The sequence below is a fragment of the Anabrus simplex genome, chromosome 1 (genome assembly GCF_040414725.1).
Source record: "Anabrus simplex isolate iqAnaSimp1 chromosome 1, ASM4041472v1, whole genome shotgun sequence".
Classification (NCBI taxonomy): Eukaryota; Metazoa; Arthropoda; class Insecta; order Orthoptera; family Tettigoniidae; genus Anabrus; species Anabrus simplex.
Genome location: NC_090265.1, coordinates 1,147,075,089 through 1,147,089,470, shown reverse-complemented (window position 1 = coordinate 1,147,089,470; position 14,382 = coordinate 1,147,075,089). Strand labels below are relative to the sequence as shown.

The window sequence follows — 14,382 nt, the reverse complement described above, 5'->3', positions numbered from 1 at the left end:
TGTATTGAGTTTATCTAATATATCAGTTTCATTTGTGGACCTATTGTCGAGGATGATAAAGATGTCATCAACAAATCTACACCAAAAAAATATATGGTCTATTTTGTTAATGAATGTGTGTTCTAAATAGTCTATGTAAATTTCGGCGATTATACCAGAAGCGGGAGATCCCATCGGTAAACCCTGTTGCTGATAGATAGTATCATGAAATTTAAAGTAGTTGTCACTAATGGCAAAATTAAGTAATTTAGTGAACTCTTCTATTTCCAAAGTGCTTAGATTGCTATGACTTTTTAGGTTAGATTCAATGATTTCTATTGTTCGTTTTGTGGGAATGTTCGGGTACATGTTTATTATGTCAAATGATGCGAGTTTGTGATATGGTTCAATCTTTAATCCTTTTGTCCTATTACAAAAATCTATTGAGTTCCGTACTGTTTTATTAGCTAAGAATACGTAGTGCGTTTTGAGAAATCGTTGAATAAATTGCGAAAGTTTATAGGTTGGGCTTGCTCTGTAGTTAATAATAGGTCTCATTGGAATATGTTCTTTGTGTATTTTGGGATAAGCTTTAGCAGTGGGTATTTGAGGATTCATTACTATAAGTTTAGAGGAATCTACTTCTGTTAAAAGAAAGTGTGTATTTTTTAATAAGGTTTTGAGGTTCCTTTGTATGTTATTAGTCGGGTCTTTACGTTTGATGAGGAAAGTGTTATCTTGAAAACATTCTTCGTTTTTCAATATGTATTGGTCTTTGTCGATAATAACTGTGGTATTGCCCTTATCGGCTTTTGTTATTAGTAGATTATTCTGTTTTATCTTATCTTTGAGTTTGTTTATGTGTACTTTATTGGTTGATTTATTATTTTGGGAGTTACTGTGAATTTTGTCGATATATTGTGGGAGCCCTTTTTAATATATTTTTTTATTTTTTATTATTCACTTTCAATAATGTACACTTTTACCCCATAACTAACATGTTTAAAAAACATAACCTAAGAATAGCATTCAAAACTACACACAATAGTACCAACATCATACACAACATCAGGACAATCAACAGCAACAACAAATACAACCACTTAGGGGTATACCGTATCAAATGTAATAACTGCGAGACAAGCTATATCGGACGTACCGGTAGAAACTTCCTAACCCGATATAACGAACACATAAACGCGGTGAAACACAATCATTTTTCCTCAATAGGACAACATGTCGCAGACTATAAACACAGTTTTACAAACATCAATAACGATATGCAAATCCTAAACATAAACCCCAAAGGCCCCGCTGCTCAACATAACAGAAGAATTTTACATCACTCTAGATCAGTACACCAATCCAAATTACAACATAAATGAAATCACAGAGAAAACTAACATCATCTTCAATACAGTTATCCCCGCCCTAAAAAACCCTTACCTTAAGTTAATCGATAAACAGAACGCGACACGCAACAGAAAAACACCAAACAACACACCCAGGCTCTACCCCTACCCCCACAACAACAATTCTCCCTACCCCTCCCTCCCTTCCCCTCACAGCAGCTAGTATGAGCCCAAGAAGAACACGAAGTAGTACATTACAGGCTCGCACGTCAAACACAACTCAGCTACACCAACAACAGTAAGTACATATTCCAATTCACACACATAACCCTTAGACATTCCTCCAACACAATATCACTTATAACTCAATCTTATCTTCCACAGATAAACATAACATCATTGCACAGCTACAAATGGGAAAGGAGCCATTACTTTGAACCCAATGTCATCCAAATTTACGGACGCCACAGGACAACATGAATTGGTTCCAATAAAAGGGCAACACACACAGCAGAGCTGAACATATTTTAGTTGAATTTCATCCATACATTTGGCACCTTTTTAAAATTGAAAATGTTTTATCCCACATATACACAGGAAGACAAAATTTTTTTACCCATGCAATTTTACAAACTCCAAGAATAGCAGCTGAAGTGTACAACTGTAAATAAGACTTAAATACGGAAGTTAGTCGATGTATTGACCAACAAGCAAGAACGAATGTTCATATGCATGAAGTGTTTTTATATATTGTATTTATCTTGTACATATATATAAGTTAGTTTAAGTAAAGACATATTTTATACACTAATTTTAAGACCTTCAACATAATATTTTAGACATACAGTTGCAATATTGTACAGAATGACATATACACCAGTTCACGCTAAGACGTGCCCCATTTGTATGTGACTAAATGTACATCATCATCATATAGCATTCCTTTAACAACACAATCTTAATCAAAGCTTCATTATATAAATATGTATGTATGGTTCAGCTGAAGATGACCTTGTATATGAGGTCGCAACCGGTCCTGTAGCTTAATATATGCAATAAATAAGTAATGATTGGTGGAAATCCTCTCCTATTTTTAATTGTGCAATTCGTCAATATGGAAATGAAGATTATAGATTATGACATAAGTGGATTTTTTAAAGACAAAAGAATAGGTATTTCTTTACTTTGAAGGAAGATTCTAAATACAAATTTTCATGTCTGTAACATCTTCAATTTTTAAGATGTAAGTATCCTCAACTCCTTTTTCAGCCGCACCCCCCCCCCCCCTCCCACAACACTCAAAAATGCGTTTTCTTTATTTTTAAAGGAGATTCCAAATACCAATTTTCACGTCTGTAACCTTCAGTTTTTGAGACATAAATTTCTCCATAAAAATAATTCAATTTTCTCACTTTCTTTCACTCTCCCGCTTTAGTGAATTTCCCGAAAACAAAAAATACATTTTTCTTTATAAAGGAGTTTCCAAATACCAATTATCATGACTGTAACATCTTCGTTTTTTTTTAGATGTATCCTCATAAAAACTGAACTCCTTTTTCACCCCCCTTGCCCCAAGTGGATTTCCGACCTCTCTCAAAATGTGTGTTTCCTTTTTTTTTTTAAAGGAGATTCCAAATACCAATTTTCATGTCTGTAACACCTTTAGTTTTTGTGATATAAGTATCCTCATAAAAAGAATACAATTCATTTTTCACCCCACCCCCCGCCCGTTAACCTCATCCCCGCCTCCCACCAAAAAATATGTGTTTCTTTATTTTTAAAGGAGATTCCAAATACCAATTTTAACACCTGTTACCTTCAGTTTTTGAGATATAAATTTCTCCATAAAAGAATTCAAAGTTTTTCACTTGCTTTCACATTTTCCCTTAAGTGAACTTTCCGAAAACAAAAAATATGTGTTTCTTTATTTATAAAGGATCTTCCAAATACCATTTATCATGAATGTAACATCTTCAGTTTTTATATTTATCCTCATAAAAAGAATTTCTAAGGTCCTTTGAACAGTGTAAAAGAGGGGTGATACTGTGTTGACAAACATCATTTATATCCTATTACTAATAATTACCTGAATCGTTTCTCTGCCCTCCAAAATTGTAGACACGCTCCTTTATTTTTTACTTTTGATTTCAAATAGGAAGCTCGAGAGAAACCTAGATGTAGATAAATCACATGATTACTATATGATTTCAAAACATATACTTCAAATAAATATATAACTTACTGGAACAAACATAAATTCCTAAATATATAAATCATTTATGGGGTTTTAAGTCATATACTTAATATTGAAATGCATGGAAAAAAGCAATATGACCATTGAGATTCCAAAATTTAATGGTAATTAAATCTGCATAACAATATTTAGAGATCGTGCATGCCAACACATTTTTATACACGTAATAGTATATATGGTATCTATTTTAATACAAGGAGTACAAGAAGGTTATGCTACAAGTCTGGGAGAAATAAGATATTCTCTTTTCCACATAAAAAGGGTAATCTTTAAAAGAAAGAGTGGCATGTTTTAAGGAACGATTTGGTGTATTCATATTATTTCACATAAAATTACATTTTAAAATACTGTCATTTGATTTTAAAATACTTCAGCATTCATTAGTAGTCACTATGAAATTTAATTCATAAAACAAATTCAGTACATTTCCATTCACCCAAATTATCCCAGTAGAATAGCCCCAAAAAGTAATTAGATAAGCAAAATTTCAGGAAAATATGGAAGAACGGCAAAAGAAGGGGCATTAGTTAAAACATCAAAATTAAAGAGATGTACAGAATAGTACAAAATGAATGGAAAATACTTGACTTAAGACAGAAGAAAATACCAAAAGATCCTTAAAAGTTTAAAAGTTCCTTTCCAAACTTTATCTTCCTTCTGTTGCACAAACTGTAACTTACAGACAGACTGAGTAGGAAAGAAAATAAAAACAGTTGTTTATATATAAATAAATCATATTACTACAACAAAGTTTTGAGTATGTTAAACATCACATGAATGTGTTGAATAACTGAAGCTTGGATAATTAGAACTCTACTGTACTACTTAAGTTCAGAAATGTGTCAAAAATAAAAGTAGATTTTTATATTACTATGATACATTCAAAACTAAATCAGAGAAATCTCCTCACGCTTGCAACCAGTTATCCAATATTATTCAATGTAAACGAGCAAGTAATAAAGTTAAATAATTACATAACCATTATAAAGCAGAATAATTCTTGATTTGGAAGCCATAGTGTGACATATGAATGTATGTTTATCTTTGGATGTATGGATAAGATCAAGAGACAATTCTCATTGTAATGTATAGATTAACACTGAACGAGTTAACCCAAGAAACTTAAAGATCCATCAAGGGGGATCTGATTTTGAGTATTAATCATCATAACAATATCTCCAATGCTGATCACCAGAGGGGACGAATAAGAATTTGTACCTCTCAAACATTCTGCAGATCAGCTATGCCGGGATAGTGAACCTACGAGACACGCATGTCTTCATACCATAGCTTACTAATTTCACTTTTGAAAGCAAGTGTAATACATAATTTTAGAAATTTATACAAACAGAACACTAAATTTACAAAAAGTAATGCATAATATAGGATTATAAATGGCTCAAATAAAAATGAAAAATACCTTCCATCTTAAAAATCTAGAAGAGGACCCAAGTTAACTACAAGGTGATGGACAAAGCTGATTAAAGAAAGGAACTAGGCGTAAGTTAGTAGAAGCAATGCCAGACTCAGCTGAGCTAGTTTTGGGACATCTTTAGCCTTTAGCCACGGAAACTTATGAAAAGCCTTTCTGACTACTTTCAGTTGGCTAAGTAGCACAGTTGGTTTGGAACTAGACTGGTATTGAAATATAAAGAGAGAGGTCTCATGGCTGCTTATATCAAAGATGAAGTTTCAGAGGATTACCAACTAGAAGATCACAGTAGACACTTGAAAAATGATGTGAGGAAGGAAGCTGGAATGAGGACATTCCTGCTAGATCAAGTTTGTACCTCCATACTCTGGTGATTCAAGCATCTGATAAGGACACAGCCTATATCAAAAGATCAAATAAACTTAGAAAGGGAGGTGAAAAGAAACAATGGTTACAAAACCTAGATCCTGTTAGATGGACGTTGACAAGACTGACATTTGCAGCAAGGGAAGCATGCAAGCACACTGGATGAAATCATGAACAAGAATTATGCAAATAGAGCAGAGTAGGAGGGCTTGATCGGTAGTACTTAGAATACTGAAACTGTAAACTGGTGATGATGATGATGATGATGATGTGAAGATCACCTCTCAATGTATTACTTATTTTGGCAATGTTTTCTGATTCTTATCATTTATATTTAAAAATACAACAATCTAAATAGTTTCTGGTAGGGTATCAGACCATTTTCCCAATGAAAATAAGTTGCACATTTTCCAAACAAATTTTATACCTATTTAAACTTTTGACATTTAATAGCAGGATATCGTTGGCCAATACTCATATCCAAGTTTATGTTTCTTGTCTGCAGTTCCGTAATTCATTAGTCCGCTGGATGGAGGTGGCGCTGATGGCTTATCAGACCAATTCTTGCATAAAACATGCCATCACACATGTTGCATCTGATGAAAGGTGGAGGGTGTGGTAGTATTTGTATTTGGCATAGTTTCTTTCTCTGGTCAGTTTCCTCTTCCTGCCTTTGGCATTCCTGCTCAAACTGTACAACTACAGGTGAGATGGCAGCACACCGAGTGCAATTCACTGCAAGAGTATGTAATGTATTTGGGTTTATATCTACTCTTCTCATGGTTTAAGTTGATCTTTATATTGCTTCAGAGGAGCACCACGAGTCCCCTTGCCAGTGCTGAGTTCACCCTACACGATTTGCCGAGGGAGTCTGCTGTTACTCATATGATGAACATGGCCGATGACCAATGATGATGGCTTCTATACTGTTTAACTGTGCTTTCTCAAGAACCACAACATTAGTTATACTGTGTGATTCGGCCGTCTCTTCCAATATATTTTTATTCCATCTGCAATATTAATTCCTCCCTGAAAACATCTGCCCTGCTGTTATGCTCAGAAAACACAATCAGATATCTTGGTATTTATTGCCTCACCATGATAGGACACTAATATTATACTTGTATTAAACACGGGAAGGCATGCACCTGACACACCAGTGAAACACTAAATTGATATTGTAATTGCAGTAAACCATATATGCTATAAGCTGCATACTGTGCCATACAGAACCATAGCATAGATGGTAAAGGCGTGGCAGAGAGGCTTACTTGTGAGGTGAGAGGCTTGAGTCCGGGGCGAAGATTCCATATTTTTGAAATATTTGTTTAATATGTACTGCACGTAATGTACGTTCAATACCCACTTTCATGCAAAATGTGTGTGAATGAATGTGTTTGTGGCTCTAAGGAGGGCCGATTAGTTACCAGGCCAGACACATACGGACTGGAAATAATAGGAACACAACTGCCCTGACCAAATTAGGAGAATCAGATAGGAAAACCTGGTTTTTAGACATAAGCCTCCACTTTGGATGAGTTCAAGGGGAATTTTGTCTGATTCTGGAGTCTTCCCTGTTGTCATTCTGCTGAAACCTTTGATAAACTCTTGGAAGGTTGGGGGGAGTGTCCATCCACTGTTGGGGACTATGGTGAGGAACATGTTGAAGAAAATCTTCAGCAGTAGCAGAGCTACAGTTCAAGAGTGAGCTGAAATGTTCTTTCCATCATTTCAAGAGGTTCTGGCTGTCTGTGAGAATGGTGGTATTATCAGCAGCTTTCAGAGTTCCTGATGATGAGCAGACAGGATGATACAGTTCCTTCAGTCTTGCATAAAAGCTGGATAGGTCCCTTGTATCTGAGATGTTCTGAAGTTCCTTTGGTTTTTGCTGCCATCAGGTGTTCTGTATTTCCCTGATTTCAGACTGACACTTCTGTTCTAGTCCTAGAAGATGCATTTTCTTCTGTCTGGAGGAAGGATATTAAGAAATGGATAGATAGGCATCCCGTTTAGCATTAATGTAGCTCAAAATTTCTTCACTGTTATCATCAAACCAGTTTTTCCTCTTTCTTTCCTCAAAGCCAATGACTTTTTATGCAGATTCTGTAATGATATTTCGAAGCGTGGTCCATTTACATTTTAGATCCTTTGTGTTGATTGAATTGTAAGGTAGTTGTTCTAGAACAGTGTTTTGGTATTCTGTAGAAACAGTACTAAGTTGAAGCTTAGAGGTACTGAACTTGTTCCCTGATGGATTCGTAAAATTGTTTCGTAGCATTTTATAGATGGTTATAGGATACAAATTATTACATACAAATTGATTGGAGGAAGCATTTGAGAAAAAAAATTAAAGCACTTTTTTTTACATTTTCATGATTAGTACTGGTTATCATGAAAAAATATACTTGGCTAAATTTCAACAAAATCTAATTTTACAATATTTTCATCTTATACATTTCTTCAATAAAGCATTTAGAGATTTGTTAATAATGCAATATTAGAGTTCAAAAGTCAGTCAATTCAGCAATATACAGTAAGAAACATGAGCCAGACTGCATCGTAATTGTTACCTTGCTTGAGTGGGAGACAACTATCTTATCTATCATGGGTGGTTTAAAAACAAACATGTACACTCAACTACATAAAATTTGACCACTGACAAAATTCAAAGAATCTGCCATATTATAGACCCAATAATCAGAGAAAACCTGTACAGTACCAGACATGAAATTGAAACATACATAGTATCTGGCTTGCAGACATCACTGAGATCCAATTTCTAGATCGATGCATAACACACAAACGACAAATAGCGCAAGGAATTGTTTCTAGATGGTAAAGGAGCGGCTATGTTTACGATAAACCCGTTAATAGCATAACTCATTGTGAAGTGGAAATTATGTAATCTGTTCCAACAGTGGGATGTAGTAGCTTAGTTGATAGAGTCACTGTTTATGGGCGATAGTGTGTAAGTGGCAGTGGTTCAAATCCACCCAGTGCTCGCTACCCTTTTCTTTATCGCTAAGTAGAACAACTCGTAAGCACAGTAACTTTTTGGAATACACAAACAATATTAACAGGAAACAGTTTTCTTAATTCCCCTATTTCATTTCACTTCTCTGTATAGCAGTACATATGATAGTATTTGGTCCATTGATACCTAAAGTAATTAGATAAGCATAGAGAAGGTGCATTTTCTTTTTATTTCTGTTATTACCTACTTGCACGTAATTATACTCATTATTTTATTTATTAAATTATTATTATTATTTCTGGATTAAAGCCACTTACATATGATAGCAAGTCTTTAACAAAAAGCCAAGCTTCCAGGCAAGTTTTATTGGCAAAGCTTACAAAGGACTGCTGTTCACAGTAAGCACAGAAATGCTTCAAGGGATATGGAAATTTGTTGAGAGAATCACAGCCACATTATTCATGGCTCCCTACTGACTGGACTCAGGGATTGCCGTGCTGTGCTATGGTGGTTGGGAGGGAAGTTACTGACTCACCGTCCTCTGTTGACAGTTTCTAGAGTGTGTTGCACTGTGCCATGGTGGTGTTACACATGTATTTTTGGAGTACAAGTCTCCAAGTATGTAACAATTTGAAGCTGTCTTCCTTCTTAAAGTTATTTGGGCACAGTTCTATCTCTATGGCTTCCCTCACAAGTCGATCGTAGTAGTATTTTACATACGCGATGACCCTCGCCTTGTCAGAAGATTTGATGGTCTGCATTGTACAAATTATTACATACAAATTGATTGGAGGAAGCATTTGCTGTGGCAGACTGGCTTATAGAATTTTCTGTGGAAGATGAAAGAGTGACATTCTTAACAGATCTAATGTGTTCTTTCACCCAGGTGCTAATAATCCTTTTTGTCATGCCAATATATGAGTGACAACAACAACATAGAACTTCACAGATGCCAGGTGTTTCAAGAGGTGCTTTTTTTCTCTGATTGGTCAAGACAGGGATTTGAGCTTCCAGTCTGTGATAAAAACTGGACTTATATTTTTATATACTGGCCTCCTTACACCTCAGAGCTCACCTCATGGCTTCTGTTCCTCACAGACTTCAAGCAATAACTGAAGTCAATAGCCTTTATATGAGTTACTAGATGAGCCTGTGGGGTGGTTCACCAGCTATAGAAACATTGTCAGCAGTCATTAACTCACTACAGTGAGATATTCTTGAGATTTGGATTCGAACCTCAACTGTCAAATACAGTATCTGACACTAACGTGTTTCATAGGCTGATCTATTAATTTAATTAAACACAAGTAATAAAAAAATGTCTTTTCTCTATGTTTACCATCTTAACTAAACTATTACAGGAACAAATAATATCGTACAGGGTACATACTGCTAAGTAGAGAAATGAAAAGAAATACAGAAATCACAATAACTGTTCCTTGTTAATATTGTAACATTAAAGCGGCTGTGCTTACAAGTTATTCTAGTTAGCAATGAAAAAACAGTAGGGAACAGTAGTTGGATTCGAACCCCTGCAATTTATACCCTATCACCCATATACAGTGCTTCTACCAACCAAGTTACTACATCCCACTGTCAGAACAGGTCGTATAACCTCCACTTAAAGATAAGATATGTTCTTAATGGGTTTATTAAAAAGATAGCTACTCCTCTAACTTGTAGAAACAATTTCCTGCACTATTTGTTGTTTATGTGTAGTGCGCCAATCTAGAAATTGGATCTCAGTGATGTCTACAAGCTAGATACTCAGTATGCTTTCATTTCATGGCCAGTACTGTACAGGTTTACCCTGATTGGTGGGTCTCTAACGTGGGGGATTCTTTGATTTTAACTAGTCGCCTAATTTTGTGCCACCGAGTGTACTTGTTAAGGTATATTTCAAACTTTTTATGATTAAGGATAAGTAAAGAAAATCTTGTCAAGTGTAACATTTAAGATAAGGCAACACTAAATACAGATCACCAATGATTGATTGATCATCTTTTAGTACTATGTTAAATAAACTGGATTCACTAATGTCATCTATGGCTTCAGTATTAGTGTGGTCTGTCTGTTTTGCTGATCACTTTTATTACAGATTGGACATGCTATTCAGATATGACAGTTGAATACTACTGAGAAAATGAAAGCTAATTTATATTGTTAGATCTCTACTGATACATACACAAATGAAACAAATAAGGAAGTATATAATGAAACTGTCGACTCAGTTTTGAGAAACAGATGCCAACTAATCAAAGTACGGTACTATAGTTCACTATTTGACGCCAAAATTACACACTGATGCAATACATATCAATTGATAATTTACTTCAACAGTGACAAGTTACAGTTTGATTTACCACAACATATGTTCATCTAGTGATGCAGATTATTTAGCAAAAAGTATGTCGTCTTCATCAATGCACTACGGTCATTAACAAACTTGATAATATTCACAAAATTAAAATAAAAAATAAATATCAGAAAATGCATATTCACTTTATCAACAAATACTAAAGAGGAAGGTAATATAATGAATATTTGTGAATAGTTTTAATCTGTTAGGTAATAACATTTATTAACCAAATATTACTTGGATTTTTATTTTATTTAACACTTTCCAGCTTCCTTGTCCATTCCTTCATTCATTATTTCTGACAATAATTAACTCTTGACAGTTAGTAATATTCTTTTCATTAATATTTTATCTTCTTATCCATACATCATACAATACTTGATAAAACAATAATTAAATAACTAAATGACATGAATTTTGCTAAATAACCTTCAGTTTTCTACAGCATGACTTTCTAGCATTAAGACACACAAAACTCCTACAAGCTAATAATATCATTTCAGAATGTGGCATTCAAATTACTGGATACGATGCTTCACTGCTGCAAGCACAAATCAAGTCACTACTAAAAATATGATAATGTAAAAAGTACATTACTCCTAAAATCAATAGAGATCTAATGTATTGGCCTACTGTTCAGCTATTCAAGAATTTGTCTGGACATTTCATAATTATTACTAGCAAACTACAGAAAGAATGGAGAGGCCACAAGGAAGTGATATTTCTGTTTCCATCACCAGCTTATAAGTAATTATATTCTGTATATAGAGAATTAAGCACATATGCAACGATTACTATAATAGTTACACCATTTTATTCACCTATCATTCCTATTATTGAGCATGAAATTGTTGTTTTAACGAGGGTCAACCTAACACGTTGGCTCCTGCCTGATGCGCATTACGTCATGTAATTTCAATGCTACATGCCATTGATGCGCATGTGCTTCATTGTATATGATTCAGTTTTGCTTGTCTTTACTGGTTGCTACTGTGATTGAGCTTTGTTCTTCTGTAACAGCACACAGATTAGGATTTGAGTTACGAGTTTGGGTTGTTGGTTTGTGACCTGTAGCTTTCAAACATGCTGTAATAATGGATGAAAGTGGCAATGACAATTCCACTGGTCCTTCAAATTCACCACTAAAAGTAAATGCAAAAGGGCAATCAATAAGAAAGTGATGCAAATTGTGCCACAAAAAGAGGAAAAGTACTAACTCCATTTATTATTGTGCTCAGTTCCCTGAAAATTCTGCACTTTGCTTAGAGCCTTACTTTAGAATTTACCACTAGTGCTATACATGATGTGAATTGCTATAATAATAAAAAATTCACTACTGCATAAAAAAACAGTTTCTGAAGGATATTCTTGGTGTGAATGATTATTACATAACAATGTAACATCATTTGTTGCAATGCAATGTAAATATGCTGTATTAATAACACACACGCCGATGACTTACATGTGTGTCTGCCAGCACCTAGGATATTGAATCGCTCTTTGGTGCCGATGACTCACATGTGAGTCATCCACTTTTCAAGTGTATGTGTAAAATATCACTGGTAATATTAAATCTAGCATCTGCTACCATCTAACTAATAGAAAGAAAAGAAAAAGCTTATCAGCTCCTGGGGACGATTTATAAGTTTAGTTAAAGCAGCAGTGAGTGTGTTCAACTGTATAGAAATTAATTATTAGAGAAAAAATGGAGATGAATCGAGGCAATGATAATATAACTAGTCTGTTTACCCTAAGCTGCTTTTAATCACTAACTTATGTGCTTCTATTAAGTTCATCCAAGATTCTTTTAAACTGCTGCAGTTATTTTCCATGTTGTTTTTGGATGCAATCTAATATTTGTATAGAAGTTCAATACCACAGTTTGGGTCACATAGCTGTTAGCCTGCATTTGGGAGATAGCAGGTTCAAATCCCTGCTCTGCAGCCCTGAAGATGGTTATCTTTGGTTTCCCATTTTCGCACCAGGCAAATGCTAGGGATGTATTTTAATTATGACCATGGTTTAGGAAGAAATTAAACTGAGGAGAGCATATGCAGAATCCATGTTAGGAAGGTTTATAACTTGTACTTTTGGGGATAAAATTAAGTATACCCTATTAAACATGATATTCTTCAGAAGAAATCAGATCAAGGGCTATATTCATGAAAAGGTTGACTTTTTAATCATGGTTTTCCATAGAATAAAATGACAACTCAATTCAGTGATTCAGAGAGTTATGGTATTTGAGTACAGACTTGTGGGTAAAGACTTTGCCACCTCTCGATAAATATGATGACCAGTTCACTATATAATAAGAGAGTGAATTAAAATATTGGGACACTCTTGATGTTTAATAATAATGTATGTTTATATTAGCCCAGAAAGCAAAGCAAATGAGAAGTCGTCACACTGTCCACATGACATTCTAATACAGTTTCTACAGGCCATCTAACTGGGCAGCATATATCTTTGAAGATTCAAGGCCCTTAAATGGCTGTACTGGTCATGGGTTTCTTTTTCTATCAATACTAAGATCTGACAGTTACTTTCTAGCAGCACAAGTGCTGTGTAAATTACACACTGGGCAATCAGTTAACTTCAAAAATCTAAGAAGAAGGATTAGTTTATTTTTCCAGATCTATTGAAAGTTGGAATGAAAATTACTCATTCATAAATAAAATAGATTCATCTTGTTGTAAAACAATGACTATACAGAATGTATTCTGTTTTGTGTTTTATTTACATTTTAAAGGGCAGCAACTTTTAGAGGACAGAGCACTTCAAAACAAACATTTTTGCTAGGGGCTTTACGTCGCGCCGACACAGATAGGTCTTATGGCGACGATGGGATAGGAAAGGCCTAGGAGTTGGAAGGAAGCGGCCGTGGCCTTAATTAAGGTACAGCCCCAGCATTTGCCTGGTGTGAAAATGGGAAACCACGGAAAACCATTTTCAGGGCTGCCGATAGTGGGATTCGAACCTACTATCTCCCGGATGCTAGCTCACAGCCGCGCGCCTCTACGCGCACGGCCAACTCGCCCGGTCAAAACAAACACTGGATGAGCATGACAACCCAAAGAACAAGCATAATTTCATGTTCTAGTTGAGAACCCCACAGGAGAGGTCATTGTTACCTCAAGCATATAGTACAAATAAAAGATGTGTGTACAGAAATAATTTTGTATAGCTGAAGGTATAATGATGTGAAGGTTATTGTATTTAAATCAGAGGAACAGTTTAGTGTTCAAGAGAGGATAAAATAATATATACTGTATCTGTTGCCAGAACAGAGGCCTTTTCCACAGATATATAGGAAAAATCAAACAAGGTGGATAGGGGCTGATGACCTAGTTGTTAGTCCCCTTCAAACACAAGCATTATCACAAGAGTTGGAGTAGTAATATTGTGTTTATCAGACAGTTGCATGATTGACGAAGCATGTTGCTAACCCTATAATGACAGGTGAACTAAGAAGCTCTATGCTGACTGCCCTTAAGTTTGTTACATAGCCCACATTATTAAACAATATTAACTTACTTAATTTTTATTTATTATAGCCTACATATCACAGTTATTCAGGTATTTCTTCAGTGATTAGGTTTGGTACGTAAGAAACAGCAATGAAGAAATTTTATGCTTCACTGTTTTCAAAATAAACTCACAAGA

General features: G+C 34.9%; 1 protein-coding gene across 1 annotated transcript in view; it reads right to left on the bottom strand.

Annotated features, from left to right (window-relative positions):
* Positions 1-14,382, bottom strand: part of cac (cacophony) — a 778,098-nt gene that overhangs the window by 513,219 nt on the left and 250,497 nt on the right. The window contains 1 exon segment of the mRNA XM_068225468.1: positions 3,418-3,502. Coding sequence (XP_068081569.1) covers positions 3,418-3,502 — 85 coding nt within the window.